The sequence below is a fragment of the Benincasa hispida genome, chromosome 1 (genome assembly GCF_009727055.1).
Source record: "Benincasa hispida cultivar B227 chromosome 1, ASM972705v1, whole genome shotgun sequence".
Taxonomy (NCBI): domain Eukaryota; kingdom Viridiplantae; phylum Streptophyta; class Magnoliopsida; order Cucurbitales; family Cucurbitaceae; genus Benincasa; species Benincasa hispida.
Genome location: NC_052349.1, coordinates 77,345,634 through 77,364,489, shown reverse-complemented (window position 1 = coordinate 77,364,489; position 18,856 = coordinate 77,345,634). Strand labels below are relative to the sequence as shown.

Sequence of the window (18,856 nt, the reverse complement as noted above, 5' to 3'; positions counted from 1 at the left end):
ACTAATAGATGCAGAAAGAAGTCTATCAATACTTTTTTCTATCTCTGTAAATAGTTTGACATTTTTTTATCTGTCAAAATTTTCCTTTTAAAAATTGATCTTTGTTTAAGAATGATAAAAAACCATAATTATAAGAAAGCTAAAAAGTCTATAATCTAAAATTATAGATTTTTAGGTTTAAAGTGTGTGACTAAATAGTGTAGAGATAATAATTAAGCTCTGATGATTAATTTAAAAAAAAATATATAATATCTAGATTTCTGATTCATAAAAAATAATAATAATAAAATTGTATTTATGGTAGAATAAATAAAATAAAAATAATCAAAATGTAAAAATTATATCACATACTTCTTGTAATGTACAATATATGATATTTATAACTTTGATATTAAAAATAAGCAACTCATTATTCAATTACAATTTAGCTAAATGATAGGCTCACAAACATACAAAATGTTAAAATCTATAGAAAAGTACACAAGTTTTCATTTTATTTTTTTGAAATATCATAATATCTATTACGGGGCCTAACAATAAAATGATCATTTAAAGTTGTCAAATCTCTAGTAATTAAGTTTTTCAAATAATTTCTCAAAATATTTTATCTATCAAAATAATATCTGAAAATTGAATTATGCAGAAGAGTTACTAACTCTGATATCAATTATCGGATCAATATGACAATTCTAGAGGATGATGAATAGAGTTTATTCAAATTAATAAAACTATTTACTAATATTGTTAGCAAATAAGTTAAACAATACTTTCATACAAATAAATTCAACAACAAAGTAATAAGAAGTTGACATAAACAAATTCAAACACTCAATTTAACTTTCATATCAAGACTAATAATAAATATGTAGAGATAAAGTCAACCAACTTACGAGAAATTAATTTCAATAATAAATATTGTAACTAGTTTCATACAATAAAATATAATAATAAATTAATTGCAAAACTAAAGTAATATAGGTATAGAGAAATTGACATCACAAATTTTATAGTGACCCGACACAACTAGCCTATTACACTCCTCATGCTCCTCTTAGGTATTTGGATAAAAATTGGATATTTGTAATAGATAGTAAAACAAGGGGAAAAAATTTTAAAAATATATCACACATCTTTAAAATATTTGCAAATATGGAAGTGTTAACTAGTCAACTTTTGAATTTTTTCTAATTTTCAGTTTCGTCTTTCATTGTCTTGTTACATTCTTCTTTCCTTTCTTTTTAATTTTTAATTTTTTTGTTTTATTTTTTTAGTTTCTTTCTTTTCTTTAATTTTTGCTTCTTTTTAATTTCTTTCCTTTCTCCGGTTTTGTTTCTTTACATTTTTTCTATTTTTATTTTCTTTTTCTAGTTTTTACTTCCTGTTTTTCTTTCTTCCTTTTTTTTTTTTTTAATTTTCTTTCCTTTATCTGATTTTGCTTCTTCTTTTTTTTTTTTTTTTAAAAAAAAAAAATTCTTTCATTTCTCCGATTTTTGCTTCCTTTCTTTCTCTCTCTTTTAAAATTTTCTTTCTTTTCTTCAGCTTTTTCTTCTTCTTCTTTTTTATTTTTTTTTTTGTTTTTTAATTTTTTTCCTTTATTCAGTTTTTGCTTCATCTCTTCTTTTTTCCATAAGGATTATGAAGGTGAGTTCCGTACTCTAAACTTGAAAGTACCCAATTCATAATTGACTTAACACCAACAAGCCAATCATTAATTTTGATTATTATAACCAAACATTAAATATAAATAACAAATGAAAACTGATTTAAAAGAAAAAAAATTTAATCCACAAATTTGTACCATTTTTAGAAACATTTCTTAAAAGTTTGAGATAAGAAACAAGAATAGTTATTAAACAAGTATATTTCTCAAAAAATGAGAAATGCGAATGATATATCAAACAAACCAATAGTTTTGTTTTGTTTTTATAGAACTTTTAAGAGTATGATGTCTATTAAAATAAACTTGAAAAAATAGCATAGATGGCTTAAAATGAAGAGCACAAATTGAAAAACTTGTGTATTTGTATACCATAATATTTGTTCACAAAATCAAACAAAGAAAAAGGATTTGGTTTGACTGTTCGCTAATTTTACGAAAATGCCCTTGAGAGGTATTAAAAAGAAAAGGGACTGTATGGATAGTTGGAAAGGACAAGGAAAGGGACAATAAGGTGGTCAATAGCTATCATTGACAGGAGCTATCACTAATAGCATGTTATCAGTGATAACTTTCTATTACCGATAATGACTGATAGCTGCTGTCATTGGTAATAGAGAGTTATCACTGATAACATGATATCAATGAGATCATTAATAGCATGATATCAGTGAGATCATTGATATCATCTTATCATTGATGTTATCAGTGAAAGAAGCTATCATTGGTAACCACGATATGAGTGATATTAGTGAATTCGGTAGTAGAAGTTAGGTGAAATCTATATATCGAGTTTCTTTGAAAGTTCATAACTAGTTATAGAAGTCTATCATTGCCAGCCTTAAGTGTTAATATTTCAAGGTTGATTCTAATTGATGAAAACCTATCAGCGATAATGACTGATAGTTGCTATTGGTGATAGCCACGATAGAAGATTATTAGTGATAGCTACTGTGTTAATCTTTCAAAGTTGATAGCCATTTATGAAAGTTTATCAGCCACTAATAGTTCTCCATCACTGGTATCGCTTAATCTTTCAAAATTGTTGGTTTTCTTTCAATGTTGATAACTACTTATAAAAATCTATCATTGATAGTCATTGATAGCCTTAACTGTTAATATTTCAAGGTTGATTTCAATTGATGAATGTATATTAATGATAGTCACCGTTGACACTGATAACAAATTAAAAGCTAATATTTCAAGATTGTATTAATTAATATTTCTCAAATTGAAAGCTACCACTGATAGCAGTTATCAGTGGTAGTAATTGATAGCAGCTATCAGTGGCTGATAGCCTTCAATTTGAGAAAATCGAGAAGAAGCAAGCAAAATGGTAACTAGGCATGAGTTTTATAATCTTTTACCATTTTTTGTTCTATATATGCAATTATTTTATCTTTGTACTACATATTCTATTCTTTTGAATTCCATTTATGCAACTATCCCATAAAAATTTACTAACCTTTTCACAGATTAGAGCTCAACCGTTATACACTCATTTTATAAGTTCAAGAACAAACTCAATCATTTTTACACATTAAGATCAAATCATTACAAGACTCTTTGTTATGCGTTTAAGAATAACCTTTTACAATAGATTTGGAAATGAAGAGAAATATGAAAAAAAAACTAATCAAATAATAGATTTACAAATTATAGCACTGACAAATCAGTGCTCACACAACAATATATCTTTTTCAAGAAAAAGATGAAAAAGAAATTTAAAAAGCTTGGAAAAGCAACCATGCAATCTTTGTGTTCAAAGGACTGGAAATTTCGAAAATTATCGTGGATTTTGGGGAAGAAAATGATTTTAAAAAAGTGAGGGAAGTTGTAATCATTATTGTAAGTTTTTAAATTAAAATTCACGTTTTTTTTTTTTTTTTTTTTTTTTTTTTTTAAATTTTAATTTTCGTGCCAAACAAAACTCACCACATTCTGTCGATTGCTCCACATGTCACACTTTAATTTATTTAATAAGAATTTTGTTTTGCTCTTATTTTATTCCTTTGAACTCGATTTGATTGATTCAAATTTGGTTTGAATCTTTGTTTTGAGTTCTACAGAATAAGTTTTTCAAAACACTAAAAATATTAATAAATAAGAGTGAGTTTATTATTACCAAAATATTAATTAATTATTTTGAAAGTTGAGAAAAAAAGCCAAAAAATAGTCACATATTTAAATAAAACCATATATGTCAATTGAGTTGTATCCTTTATTACAAAATAAATTCTCGTATTTTTTTTTTTTTTAAATATATCTTATTCATATTCTCCAACCATTTTAACTTTAAAATTTAAAAAATTGTTTAACAAAACTTTAAGATATTTTTTAAAATGATAATTGATGAGAAAATAAAGTGTAAAAAAAGATTATTTTTGACATTATTTACCATTCAATTTGATATAAAAAACAAATAAAAGTGAAACAGATAAACTTAATTGTTTAAAATAAATAATGATAAAAGATATGAAAATGAAGCTTAAAACAAAAAAATATTTTTAACATTGTTCACCATTCCATTTCATATAAAAAGATAGAAATCTTTATAATAAATAGAAGTGAATTAGAAATACTTTAACCATGAAGGTCATTCAAACACAAAAACGCGTCTTTTTTAAAAAACGAACAGTGTATTTAAAAGTAATTTTAAAAAAATCTTTAACATTTCCAAAAGTGCTTATAAAAGTGGAATCCTCGTCGGATAGTACGACGATTACACGAGATTCACGACAGAAATAAGAAGTGGGGGCAGAAAATAAGCTGTTTTATTTACTTTGTTCTTTAGTCTTGTCTCTCTAATTTTGCAATGTTTCCTATAGAATGGGTTCACTCACAGTCTCAGTTCATAAATTCCCAATTTTGTTTGAAAGGTGATAGAATTGAAGACCAAAAAAAAAAAAAAAAAAATCGTTACAGGCAATTGAACCGTTGTCGACTTCTTTCTGTTATGTGTTGTAACCACTAGAGTCTCATCGTTGACCATTGCACCTGTGTATATAAAGGAAAACAAATGTGAGAATAACATAAGAGAGAAAACGAGAGAGAGCAAGACATTCGTTTTGTAATAACTTTGAAGAAGAAGTAATAAAAGAGACCCTCTCGATTTGCACAGTAGACGTAGGCCTTTGGCCTAACCACTTAAACTCATGTGTTCTTTCTTTCTAACTCTACGATCGTTTAGCATTTACTAAAGTATCATTTACACGATCGTGTAGTTCCTATCGCATCGTGTACTCGATTGTTTAGCTCCACATCCAATCGTCTATATGATCGTTTAGCTCTTCAGTTGTCGTTTATACGATCATTTAGCTTCATTCAACTGTCGTCTACACGATCGTCTAGCGCTTCGTCCTATCGTTTACATAATTGAACTGTCGTTTAGTTCTTGGAGCTTTGTCTACACGATTAAGATGTCATCCAGTAAACAACAGAAGAGTTTCAAGCTTTAAGCATTTATAAGAAGCATGCTGTAATTCATAGTTTATGCATAATCTGTCCCGTTTAGACTATAATTGTTTGAATTCTTTCTCAATAGGATTTGGAACGATCTACTTCCGCTCACTAGATCTCTATGTTTAGATTTCCTTCAATTGGTATCAGCGCCAGGTTGTTCTGATATTCCAAATTCCATTGTTGTATTGAACTTATTTTACAGTCTTGATGGGTTTTAAGTTTGTTCTACAATGCATTGAAGTGTTCAGTGTGTTTATGGATGGTTTGATGGATGTTTCGGGATGATGGCCTCTGTTTTAAAGCTTTCTTTTACATTTTAAAGTTAATTTGTAAGAGCCCCTGCGTTTTTTTGGGCATAATTAACTTGTCATCGAGTCTGTATTCAAAGTGTTTGAAGAGTTTTAAGTCGCTCGTGATAAAGTTTCAAAGCATGGGGATGCAGTTCACTTCGAGGAAGAAGAAGACCAAGCATTGGTCATATAGTATCGTGTAGCCCAAGCTAAACGATCGTTTAGATTTGGCTAAACGATGAGTAGAAAAGTTCTAACTCGATCGTGTAGCATTTACTAAACAATCATATGGCTGATGCTAAATAATGAGTAAAGTGCTTACTCAATCGGTTTGCATTGGCTACTCGATCGTGTAAACGAGGGTATAAATGATCGCTGAATATATGATACTCGTTGCATGGTAGACGCGCGCATTAAGTGATCGAGTAGGCCAGAATGCTTCATCGCATAGTCACTGGCTACTCAAATTTCTCGGTATGTGATACTCGTCGCTTGCTCCTTGATCGTCTAGAAGATCATGCTTCATCACATAGTTGTCGTATACTCTATCGTATAGGCATGCATTTAAACTCGGTGCGCTGCATGATCAAGTGGCCTTCATGCTTCATTGCAAAGTCAAAGGTACTTGATTGTTGCTACACGACTGTAGTTACTCGATGATCACAACGAAAAGCTATACGATCAGTGGAACGAGAATTCACTCGGGCGGTTCAAGACCCGGTTCGCTTGTTTGAATCGGCCGACTCGATGGTTCAATGTAATAGTTAGTTTTATTTTAGATTTTGAGGCATATTATCCCCGTCCATCATTATTTTTAATGTACATGAGATGTATGTTTGTTTATATGCCATAATGTATGATATATAGATTTAAAACCCACCTTAGGTTATGCATTTATTCATGCATCATCTTTATATTATAAGTGTTATAATTAGTATATTTCCTGATTAAATTAAATTAAAGCATTTTCATGCATCATATAATATAAAAGTTATATTTATGCATGCATTAAGCATATTCATGCATCATCTTTATATTATAAGTATTATAATATGAAGGTGTATGAGTGCATGTAGCTTGGTTCATTACTTTGTTATATAAGAGTTATATAAAAGTAGTAATGAATGAATAATGCATGGAGCATGATACTTAGGTTTATTTTTAAGAGTTATAAATGCCTTGAGAATGTGTGGCTTCGTATTGTGGTTGATTTTGATTGTTTCATTTTTTATAAGAGTTATAATTAATGAAATTAGAATTAAAATCAATAACCAAGAGTTACATGCAAACTTAGGTAAAATCATGTTTTAAAAGGGTTTTAAAATTTGATTGAGATAGACCTAAGTTTATGGTTCTAATGAGATTAGAAACCTAAGTTTAATATTTTAAATTGTTTTAATAGGATTAAATTGATTTGAATAAAAGATTAAATTTGTAATAAATCTGTCTATAAGAGACTTTTTGTCTAAGGTGGGTTCTGGCTAGGCTGGGGTATTTAAGCTGACGGAAACGGAACACTCCTACCTGGGAACCTACCTGGAAAGGTAAATTAGATAAATTTGCTGCAAGCATGCAACAGTTGATTACAATTCGTTAAAGTGTTTAATGAATGATGATAGAAAATTGTTAAACTTTCCAAAGTACATGTTCTTTTGGGCAAACTTAAACAGTCACTTAGTTAAAATAATTAGCTGTGTTTTTTTTTAAGTAAACTAAACCCTAGGTTCTTAAAATACTCAGTGGGAGGAAAAGATGTATATGATATGTCAATTTCACTCACGTTTCTCCCTTAATATTCATGTCGTGAGATTCATGCTTGGCCTCGTGGTGCCCTGGGAGCATCCTCCTTCGGATGGTGTTTGCATGGGTCAATATCAAGGTGAACGGAGAAAGTATTTATAGTAAGTGGGTGAAGGATGTGTGTCAACATGTCTTGCGGTCTGCTTCATTGATTTGCACCATGAGATCTTCTTGCACGGCCTCGTGGGGCCCTAGAAGCATCCCCTTGCGAATGATTTGTGCGGTTGGTCAATATCAAGGTAAACTCCATAAATAGATAGGGTCGCTTTAGTTTTTTCTCCAATCAGATTTTCCCTTCGGATTGGCTGCTTGAGACGAAACTCTAGGATCTAAAATGTAGGGTCACACTTACGGGAAATTGTTAAGCAAGTTAATAATTTCTTGATAAAATCAATGATGGTTAGTTGTTATAGGAACAAGAGTTGTTATGGTGTAATGATTGTTTGAGAGTGTCTCAATTCAGAGGAGGGATAAATTGACTACCCTTCGGTGGCTTTTGTCCTAAGCCACTGAAGCGTCATTGCGAAACTAGATGTGTTATAGAGTTCATTTAGATTTTGCTAAACCTGATTGGATTTGTCTTTTAAGGAGTATTTGCTAAAATCTAATGTAGATCAATGTGTTTGTTTTTTCAGCAACATGTATGATTTTCCGTTAGTTGCCTCTTTTAATATGACCGATTACATATATTGAAAAGAGTCTCTAAAAACGTATTTCGTGGTAAATGACCTCGAGTTTGTCATGGTCGAGGAGTGTTCTCAAGTCCCAAACCCTAATGCACTGCAAATTGTTCGTAATGCATATGAAGTTTGGATGAAGGCTAATTCGATGGTTTGACTTCAAATTTTGGCTAGCATACCTGATGCATTGGCCAAAAAGGTTGAGAACATGGTCATTGCACGTCAGATCATTGACTCGTTACAAGAATTGTTTGAACGTAAGTTCGCACTTTTTGAGCAAAATGGGATTAATGACAAAGAAACCAGTAGTGTCAGTTCCAAAGATAATCTCCAGTCTTTCTTGAATGTCAAGGGACTAAAACAGAAAGAAATTGTTGCTGACTCAGATGAAGTTCATCGACGAGAATTGTTCTCTGAAATGGAACTTGGAGTTTATATAGGTTCTGATACGGATCCCACTACTCTCCAGAAGAGGAAGAAATCTAAAGACAATAAATGTGATTTATTTGTCTTGGATATGTGTTTGGTAGAGAATGATGATTCTGCCTGGATACTTGATTCGGGTGCTACTAATCATGTATGTTCTTCCCATAAAGGATTTAGTTCCTGGAAAACATTGAAAAATGGAGAGATGATTCTTCGAGTCGGTACTGGTGAGGTTTTTTCAGCTGTTGCTGTAGGTAGGCTAAAGTTATTTTTTAACAAAAAACGTTGTCTGTTACTGGATAATGTTTATGTAGTTCCTCATATAAAAAGGAACTTAATTTTAGTTTCTCGTCTGATTGAACAAAGTTATTCCATCTTCTTTTCTGAGAATAAAGTGTTTATTTTTAAGAATGGTATGGAGATTGATTTTTCTTCAATGGAAAATAACTTGTATTTACTAAGGTCGTTTGTCATAAAAGCCTTGCTTAATACTGAAATGTTCAAAACAGCAACAACTGTAAAACAACCAAGGGTTTTTCCTAAGGAAAACTCCCATCTTTGGCATCTAAGGTTAGGTCACATTAATCTCAATTGGATTGAGAAGTTGGTGACATGTGGACTTTTAAATGGTTTAGAAGAAAACTCTTTACCAGTATGTGAATCTTGCCTTGAGGGCAAAATAACCAAACGACCTTTTACTGGAAAAGGTTATAGAGCCTAGGAAACCTTGGAGCTTATACATTTAGACCTCTGTGGTCCGATGAGTGTTAGAGCACGGGGTGGGTATGGATATTTCATCTCTTTCATAGATGATTATTCAAGATATGAGTATCTATACCAATGCAACATAAGTCTGACGCTCTTGCAAAGTTCAATGAGTATAAGACTGAAGTTGAAAACTTGTTAGGTAAAAAGATAAAAACACTACGATCTGATCGTGGTGGAGAGTATATGGACTTAGAATTCCGAAACTATATGATAGAACATGGAAGTACGTCCTAACTCCCAGCCCTAGGTACACCAGAGTAGAATAGTGTATCAGAAAGGAGAAACAGAACCTTGTTGGACATGGTTCGGTCTATGATGAGTTATGCTCATCTTTCAAACTCGTTTTGGGGATACGCAGTAGGGACTGCAGTTTGCATTTTGAACAATGTTCCCTCAAGGAGTGTTTCTGAAATACCTTTTGAGTTATGGAGAAGTCGTAAAGGTAGTTTACACCACTTCAGGATTTAGAGATGTCCAACCCATGTGTTTGTGGCTAACCCTAAAAATTTGGAACCTTGTTCAAAAGTTTACCTATTTGTAGGTTACTTCAAAGAAACGAGGGATGGATACTTCTCTGATCCAAGTGAGAATAAGGTGTTTGTATCGAAAAATACTATCTTCTTGGAAGAAAACCATATAAAGGATCATAAACCACAAAGTAAGCTTGATTTAAATGAGATTTCTAATGAGACTACTGAGAGTTCAACAAGAGTTGTTGAACAGACTAATAGATCAACAAGAGTTGTTGATTTCGATTCATCTAGTCAACCATCTCAAGAGTTGAGACTTCCTCGATATAATCGGAGGTTTGCGAACCCACTTGAACGCTACATGAGTTTGACAGAAGCTCAAAATATCATATCTGATGATGAAGTTGAGAATCCATTGTCTTATAAGCAAGCAATGGAGGATGTTGACAAAGATGAGTGGATTAAAGCCATGAATCAGGAAATGGAGTCTATGTACTTCAATTTTTCCTAGGAACTTGTAGATCAGCCTGATGGGGTAAAACCTATAGGTTGTAAATGGATCCACAAAAGGAAAAGAGGTGTAGATGGAAAGGTGCAGACCTTTAAGGCTAGACTTGTGGAAAAGGGTTATACCTAGGTTGAGGGAGTGGACTATGAGGAAACTTTCTCATCTGTTATCATTTTAAAGTCTATCATAATTCTTCTGTCCATAGCCACATTTTATGATTATGAGATATGGAAAATGGACGTCAAGACTACCTTTTTGAATGGTAATCTCGAGAAGTCCATCTACATGACTCAACCAGAAGAATTCATTAATCCAGATCAAGAGCAAAAGGTTTGCAAGCTTAATAGGTCCATTTATGGACTGACACAAGCATCTAGATCTTGGAACATTCGATTTGATAGTGCAATCAAGTCATTTGGCTTTGATCAGAATGTTGATGAGCCTTGTGTTTACAAAAAAATCATCAATAGCTCAGTAGTTTTCCTTGTGCGGTATGTGAATGATGTAGGTTTTCTGCTGACATTAATAAATGGCTAGCCGCACAATTCCAAATTAAAGATTTGGGAGAGGCGCAGTTTGTTATAGAGATCCAGATCATAAGGGATCGTAAGACCAAAAGGTTGGCCTTGTCTCAGGCATCGTACAATGATAAGATGTTTATCAGGTACTCGATGCAAAATTTCAAGAGGGGTTTATTACCTTTCAGGTATGGAATTATTTTGTCTAAGGAACAGTGTCTTAAGACACCTTAAGAGGATGAGGAAATGAGAAGAATTCTTTATGCATCGACTATTGGTAGCCTTATGTATGCTATGTTATGTACTAGACCTGACATTTGCTATACAATAAGGATCGTTAGTCGATATCAGTCCAATCCAAGATTAGATCACTGGATGGTGGTTAAAATGATCCTCAAGTATCTTTAGAGAATGAGGGACAATATGCTCGTGTATGGAGATAAGGATTTGATCCTTACAATATACACAGACTCTAACTTTCATACTAATAGTGATTCTCGAAAATCGACATCAGAGTCAGTGCTCACTCTGAATGGAGGAGTTGTAGTTTGACGAAGCATCAAGTAGGGATGCATCACGGACTCCACTATGGAAACCAAATACGTAGTTGCTTGTGAAACTGCTAAAAAGGTTGTTTGGCTTAGGAAGTTCCTTATCGATTTGGAAGTTGTTCCAAATATGTCTTTGCCGATCACACTCTATTGTGATAACAGCGGGACTGTGGCAATTTCTCAGGAACCTCAGAGTCACCGAAGAGGCAAGCACATCGAACGAAAATATCATTTGATCAGGGAGATTGTGCATCACGGTGATGTGATTGTCACGAAGATCGCTTTGGAGCACAACGTTGCTGATTCGTTTACAAAGATTCTCACGATTAAAAGTGTTCGAGGGTGAATTAGAGAGTCTGGGTCTGCGGGACATGCGGCATCTTGTCTAGGGCAAGTGGGAGATGATACTAGGGTATAGAGTATGCCATAGTTTATTGTATATCGTACTGTTTTTTGTATTGTACATTAGTCTCTCGAGCATTGGACAAGTGAGAGATTGAGATGTGAGATTGGGATTGGTGTCCTAATTCTCCTGTAGTCTCGTAGTTTGTAAACACTTTGTGAACATATTGTTATTAAAAAAAATAAGTGTTATTTTATAAGCATTTACTCAATCCAATAAACTAAGATCTGAGGTTATTTTATGTAACTTAAGTTGTATGTGGAGAAATAACAAGTGGATCATGTCTTAATTAATAACCTAAATGGTCTATAATATAAGGATAAAGGAGGAATACCTTATCTGGTAACACTACGGATACGGTATGCGGACAACATACAAGTGAATCATGCCTAAATAATAACCTAAATAGCCTGTAGTATAAGGTAAAGGAGGGATACTTATCCTGGTAACAACTACGGATACGGCCCGCTTTGTAGATGTTACAAATGTTGTAAAGTGCTACAAATGGTCTGATCCTGAACATTCATGTAGAGAAATGCGAGGGGATATCATGTACAAGAGTTTGTATAAGATCGAGCAGAGATGATTAATCTCTTTATATAACATCGTTGATAATTGAGACTTACATTTCACTAGGATGACCATAGTTGACATGACTTTAATCCTGAGTGAGTTTGGAAAACTAGGGTTGGCAAATTTCTCGTGGGTCGGGTCCCTGCGGATCAGCCTCGATAGGGCAGGAAAATCCTCAGTTTGACGGGGATGGGTCAAACTAGAAAAATTTTGGGGCCCTGTCTGGGACGGGATAGTATCTCGCTCGACCCGATTAACCCAAACCCCGATTTGATATATTTTATATATTATAAATATATAATTATAATTATATAAAATAATTTATTTAGTTTATAATGTATAGTGTTGGATTAGGCCCAATATTAAATATCCAAATTCTAATTCTAAGCCAAGAGCCAAGTCCAAACTTAAAACTTAAATAAAATCAAATTTTAATTAAAAAAAGAGGTAATCCTGTGGAACTAGTAAGGAATCTCTGCGGGGAAACAGGGAATTAGGCTCGCGGAATGAGTTTGTTCAATATATTAAAAACTATAGGACCCTTATGAGATTCAGGCTTAATTCCAAACATTTCTCTTGATAGTTCTCTTGATCTCTTGTGATCATTGTTTGGCAATAAGCATCATAGAATTTCTTTTTTAGTAAGTCTACTAAAAGGCAAAAGAAATTAGAGTTAATACATTCTGATATTTGTGGTCCTATTAAGTGGAGTCTCTTGGTGTCAATAATTTTTTTCATTTATTGATGTGCTACTCAAAGAACTTGGCTTATATGTTGAAGAAAAAAACCAAGTATTCGAGATTTTCAAAAGGTTTCATAACATAGTAAAAAGGGAGACTAAAAGAAAATTGAAGTGTCTTTGATTTGAAATGATGTAAGTTATACTTCGAATGAATTCAAGATTATTGTTCATAACATGCATCAAACATGAGAAATACATAGCTGTACACCACAACACATAGAGTGTTGAGAGGATGAACAGTACCACTGTAGAGAAGGTGAGATGTATGCTTAGAATGTCTGACTCCTAAGAATTTTGGGGTGAAATAGTGCAATGTATCGTGTATTAGATAATCGATCTCCACCAATGCTCTTAGTCTAGAATTTCATAGAGAGCATGAAGGGATATGATCCCACTTATTCGCATTTCAGAGTCTTTGGTATTTTTCTTCGGTTTAGAGTTGACTACATTTTTTTAAATTTTGAAAATATTAGTAAAAGTAGATAACAAAATAAGAAATTTAGAGGTTGAATGAGTGTTTATAGATTTAATTTTCAAAACTAAAAAATTCAAAACTAAATGGTTATCAAATGGTGTCTTAATTTTTCTTTTTGACGAGGGTTCTTTGAAAAGCTTAATTTGATAGTTTGTTCTAATGAATAATCATTGAAATTCTAAACCAATTGAAACTATATTGTGAAAATGTGCGGCTTTATGACTGGAACGAAGATATGGACAAAAAGGAGAGGACAAGGGGGAGGGAAGAAGAAGTGATAGAAATATTGAAGCAACTAGAAGAAGTTCTTGGGAAGAATGCTTATTTGGAGGTGAATATTTGAGAGTTTTAGACATTGTTTTGATTGATTTTCTCTTGGTTTTATGCGTATGAGACCATTGGCAATTTCAGCATTGACTCTGAGTATCCAAAGATAATGAGTTGGGTGAAGAGATGCTACAAATAATTGTTTCAAAGTCCTCCCTGACCCCATCAACATCTATCATCACTTTTGTGCTTTAAGTAAACAAGCCCTATATTTAGGAATTTAAAATTGTTAAAATCACTATCATATATATAATTAATTTATTTATAAAATAGTCCAAATAATTTTTATATATAAGTTCTACTTACTTCAGTGTTGTCCCTTTAGAGATCGTTTGATTTAAGTTTTTATAGATATTTGGAAATATGAATAAGCAAGTTTGAGAGAATGAATGTTTAGAAAAAAAAATGTATGAGAATAAAAAATGATTGTATTTTTGTGCATGGAAAATGCTATCAGAATTTTATGAAACAAAAATTATGTTTTGTATACAATTTATGAAATTAAGCATGACAATCTTATATAATTTTAATAGATTAATTAATTAAACAATAAATATTTTCCAAATATATTGATAAATATTAATTAATTAAGAATTAATTATACTTTAATGTAATATTTAAAAATTTAGTAATTTATAATTATTAACCAATTAATATATTAATGAATATCTAGTTAATTATAATATAATATTTGATCATTATTAATAATTAAGCTCAAAATTAAATTTTAATTTTAATTAAATAATATAAAAAATATATTTTAATAAACAATATATTATATACAAAGTGAAAAAAATAAAACAAAAATATGATATGTTAATAAAGAATATTAAAAAAGTAGTATAAATATGATATGTTAGTAATAAATGAAGTAATAAAAATTAATCATAATAAATAATTAACTTATTATAGATAATCAATAATGATTATATGTTCATAATGAAGAATCAAAGTAAAATTAATCTTAATAAATAATTATTTGATTATTAAAAAAATAAGTAATCAATTATTATTATTGAAAAATGAAAATTTTAAGTAAATTTGACTAATCGTAGTTTACTAATTAAATATATTTTTGATATTTTAGCTAATTAATTAATAATTAAGGTAAATAAGTAATTGCATTCATTTTATAAATTTTTATTGTAAAAATAAGTTACGGAAATATTTTAATAGATTGTTATTGATTTATTAAAAAAAATATATTAATTTTGTTAAATTAATATTAATTAATTAATTAACTATATTCAAAATAAAATTATACATAAAATGAAAAGGGTAATTGTTTTAAATGGTAAAGTGGTTAGAAATATTTTTAAATATAGCAAAATGTCATAGTATATTAATGATAGACGCAGATAGATACGACCTTACTTGAACAAGATCTGTTCTATAGAAACATCTGTGTCCTTGAGTTCTAAGGATAAACACTGATAGACTATGACATTTTGCTATATTTGTAAATAAGTGAACTCATTTAACTATATTTGTAAACAACCCAAATGAAGAACAAAAAAAAAAAAGGAGAAAAAGAGAAAACCCACAATTTTGGAAGGGCAAAGAAAATACTTATATGTAGGAAAATAGGGTGCCCTAAAATAGCTTATTCTCGGACGAAGTGTTGAAAATTGTGAAACAAACATGGGTTTTGCATATTTGTGTAAATTTTCATCTAGGAAAACCTCCAACCAAATGACTCCTTATCATGCTTGTACTTTTTAATTGATTAATAACACAATCACATATGTTGATTTATTTTTCTTTTATATATGCATTTCACATTACTTGTGAAAGGAAGCATTTGTTCGATATATAACTACCACCATACAAATAGTCACCTTTCATTGGCATTAATTGGTGCTAATCAAGTGCACACGCTCAAAGAGTGGTGTTATGCCAACACCAATGACACATTATTGACCTAAAATTTAATTTTAAAATGTGTAAATATATTTTGTAATTGAAAAGTTGAAATATCGCATCTATTGTATTTTGAATGGACACCTACATTTAAAAAAGCGCTTCTAGTCGACAAGGGGTAACATGAAATTTATTAAAACCTTTTATATACAGAGACAAAGCACTTTTCCTAAGGAGGTAGATAATTTAGAAAGACTTCTAGAAAAATATGAGATCTCTTTGGAAAATCGAAAATTCTTTAAAAATCACCTTGAAGAATGAAATCTCTAGAGATCGACAAAGTCAAAAGGTGATTCAAGGAGATCAATAAGTCGGAATGTGGCCAAAGCAGGTCAACAAACCAAGAATTGATCATTCAAACAAGTATCAACAATCCAACATGTCAATCTAAGAAAATTAATAAGCCATCAGGTTGATCTAAAAAGTTCACCTAACAAAGGAACCAAGAAGTCCAAAAAGAAAAACATGTCAAAAATCAATTCAAGATGATCAACCAACCATCAAATCCAAAAAGATCCACAAATCCAAGATTGATTAAGAAAACACTAGAAAAGTATACAATTATTTAGTGATTCGTCACCAATTAGTTGGAGTGTGCTTTTAGTGGGATGATTAACCCACAATCACCCAACATAATTCACCTCTTTTAAGTAAAATTTGTTCCACTTATTTACTGAATGATTTTTTTTTTTTAAAATAAAATTACTTTAAACTAATTTAAGCCATATTTGATAACTTTTTCGTTTTTTGTTTTTAGTATTGGAAAATTAAACTTATTTTTTCTCTATTTCTTATAATAATTTACATGTCTTTAGTACAATGGTAGAATTCTTAATTAAATTCAAAAAACAAAAACAAAATTTTAAAATCTACTTTTTTTTTTTAGTTTTCAAATTTTGGCTAAACCATTGATAAAAAGTAGATAAAGAATGAAGAAATTTGGAGGTAAAAGTAGTGTCCATAAACTTAATTTTCAAAAACAAAAATAAAAGACCAAATGATTATCATACGAGGTCATAGCAATTCTAAAATCACATTTGAAGCCAAACGATTCAAAATTATTTATAAAATTTGAGAATGAATTATACCTAAATCACTTCTTCTAAAATAACTATTTTAACTATCATTCTCAAGCATATCCAAATTAGAAAAGGAATAAAAGAATAAATTTAATACTGAAAAATTTCGCCACACACCATATCCCAAAATGTCCGTCAACAGAAGAGAGGGGGGAAATGTGAAAATTTCAAGAATGACATTGGGAAGTTGCAGAAAATGAAGTCCTTTTTTCCACCTTTTCTTTCCCATTTTCATTTTGTCCTTTACGATTCTCTCTCTTAAAACGCAATCTCATTAGTTTCTCCTGAAGCGGCGTTCTGATCCATTTCCATTATCGAGTTTCTTCCCATTTGGCTAACAATGGCGGAGGAAGTGAAGCTGTTGGATTTTTGGCCTAGTATGTTTGGGATGCGAGTCAGAGTAGCCCTGGCTCTGAAAGGCGTGCCATACGAATATGTGGATGAAGATCTGAGGAATAAGAGCCCTTTGCTTCTTGAAATGAACCCGATTCACAAGAAAATCCCTGTTCTTATTCACAATGGAAAACCCATTTGTGAATCTTCCATTATTGTTCAGTATATTGATGAATTTTGGAACCATAAAGCTCCTCTGTTGCCGTCTGATCCTTATGAAAGAGCTCAGGCCAGATTTTGGGTGAATATCATCGATAAGAAGGTAATTTATTTTCACTTCACATTTTGTACGGATGACTCAAATTTCACGCTCGAACTGACCCAGATTTCATAAAATTTACTGTTGGTTTTTCTTTTTTCTGAGTTCTATAATTCCAAGGTTAGATATGGTGATCACATCATCGACCTTTATAATTGATAGAGTTACACATGGACTCGAATGCTCACAGAGCATGAGCATGATGCACTAATTTTAGTATAAAATAGTCACGGGTCATGTTGTCAGTTTTGTTTGGTCTTAATATGGTCGGTCTTCTCACTTTCTAAAATTTCTAAATTAGTTAGTTTGCTAAAAAGTGTTTGTTCATATTTAAATTTATTGTTTTCTTAACAGATTTTGAACATAGACATGGCCAGTCTGATCCAACTTGTTTGTTCTTACAAGTTATAACCTAAACCCAATTTTCAACAAAGTTCATTTTTCTTCCAAGTGGTATATCTATGTGTTCAAATATGTTCAAATACACCACTTTCAATTCTTATTAGCACACAATTATAGTTACTAAAAATTATTAGAAACCATTATGATTTTGTTTTAAAAAAAATGTAGCTTTTTGATGGTGGAAGGAAAATTTATTGGACAAGCAAAGGAGAGGAGCAAGAAGAAGGTAAGAAGGAGGTAATAGGAATATTGAAGCAGCTTGAAGAATTAATTGGGGAAAAGCCTTATTTTGGAGGTGAGTGTTTGGGATTTTTAGACATTGTTTTGATTGGATATTACACTTGGTTTTATGCCTATGAGGCCATTGGGAACTTCAGTATTGAGGCTGAGTGTCCAAAGATAATGGATTGGGTGAAAAAATGCTTACAAAATGAGAGTGTTTCTAAGTCCTTACCAGAACCCAAGAAGGTTTGTGAGTTTGTGCTTCAAATGAAGAAAAAGTATGGGCTTGGCTAAACCCAAACTGTTGCAGCTAGCGCTTGAAGGTTAATTAATCAATGTATTTTGTAGTGTTTTTTGTTAGTTTTTGTTTTGATGCTGGAAAAAGGTTTGTTTGCACACTTTGATGTGTGAGCTTTGAACATTATCAATGTAGTTAGTGATTATGAATAAATGGTATGACCCAGCTTTGGTTTCTACAAAACCCTTTGCTTATTACTCTCAAAACGTGGACGTGTCAAACAAATTAATTGTGGTATGTTTGGTAGATCATATTTGTCATTTTTAAAATCACTCTAGAAAATTTGTATGATATTATATATTTGAAGGAGAAATTTGCATTAAGAGTTAGAAGAAAATACACCAGATCCTCCTTTACTGTCGAATCCATCCACTCAAGAATATTTGAAATGCCAAAAAAGCACCTCGTCTTCCAAATTGAAGGAAGAAGAGTTACCAAAAGGAGAAAAATTATCCATAGTAAATTTCGCAAGAACACGAGTAACATTATTACATTGCAAGTTAGACAAAAACTTACTCAACTCACGTCGAATAGAGGCGCAACCTTCAAAATGTTTTCAATGAGAATTTTATTTAAAAATGTAAAATTAATCCTTTAAATAATTTGAACTGATTAAAAACAGTTTTGGTGTTA

The 18,856-nt window shown here is 31.2% G+C and overlaps 1 protein-coding gene across 1 annotated transcript; it reads left to right on the top strand.

Annotated features, from left to right (window-relative positions):
* The first annotated feature begins 16,751 nt into the window (after positions 1 to 16,751).
* Positions 16,752 to 18,406, top strand: LOC120071987 (glutathione S-transferase U19-like). Its single transcript, XM_039024418.1, has 2 exons — positions 16,752 to 17,304; positions 17,872 to 18,406. The coding sequence occupies exons 1-2, from the start codon at positions 16,990 to 16,992 to the stop codon at positions 18,217 to 18,219; spliced, it is 663 nt and encodes a 220-aa protein (XP_038880346.1). The 5' UTR covers positions 16,752 to 16,989; the 3' UTR covers positions 18,220 to 18,406.
* Positions 18,407 to 18,856: the final 450 nt, after the last annotated feature.

What these genes read in the sequence shown, in the direction of transcription:
- LOC120071987 (XM_039024418.1), top strand. Translation starts at nt 16,990, where the DNA reads ATGGCGGAGGAAGTGAAGCTGTTGGATTTTTGGCCTAGTATGTTTGGG. An exon ending in TGAATATCATCGATAAGAAG is followed by an intron (nt 17,305 to 17,871) that starts GTAATTTATTTT and finishes AAAAAAATGTAG; the next exon opens with CTTTTTGATGGTGGAAGGAA.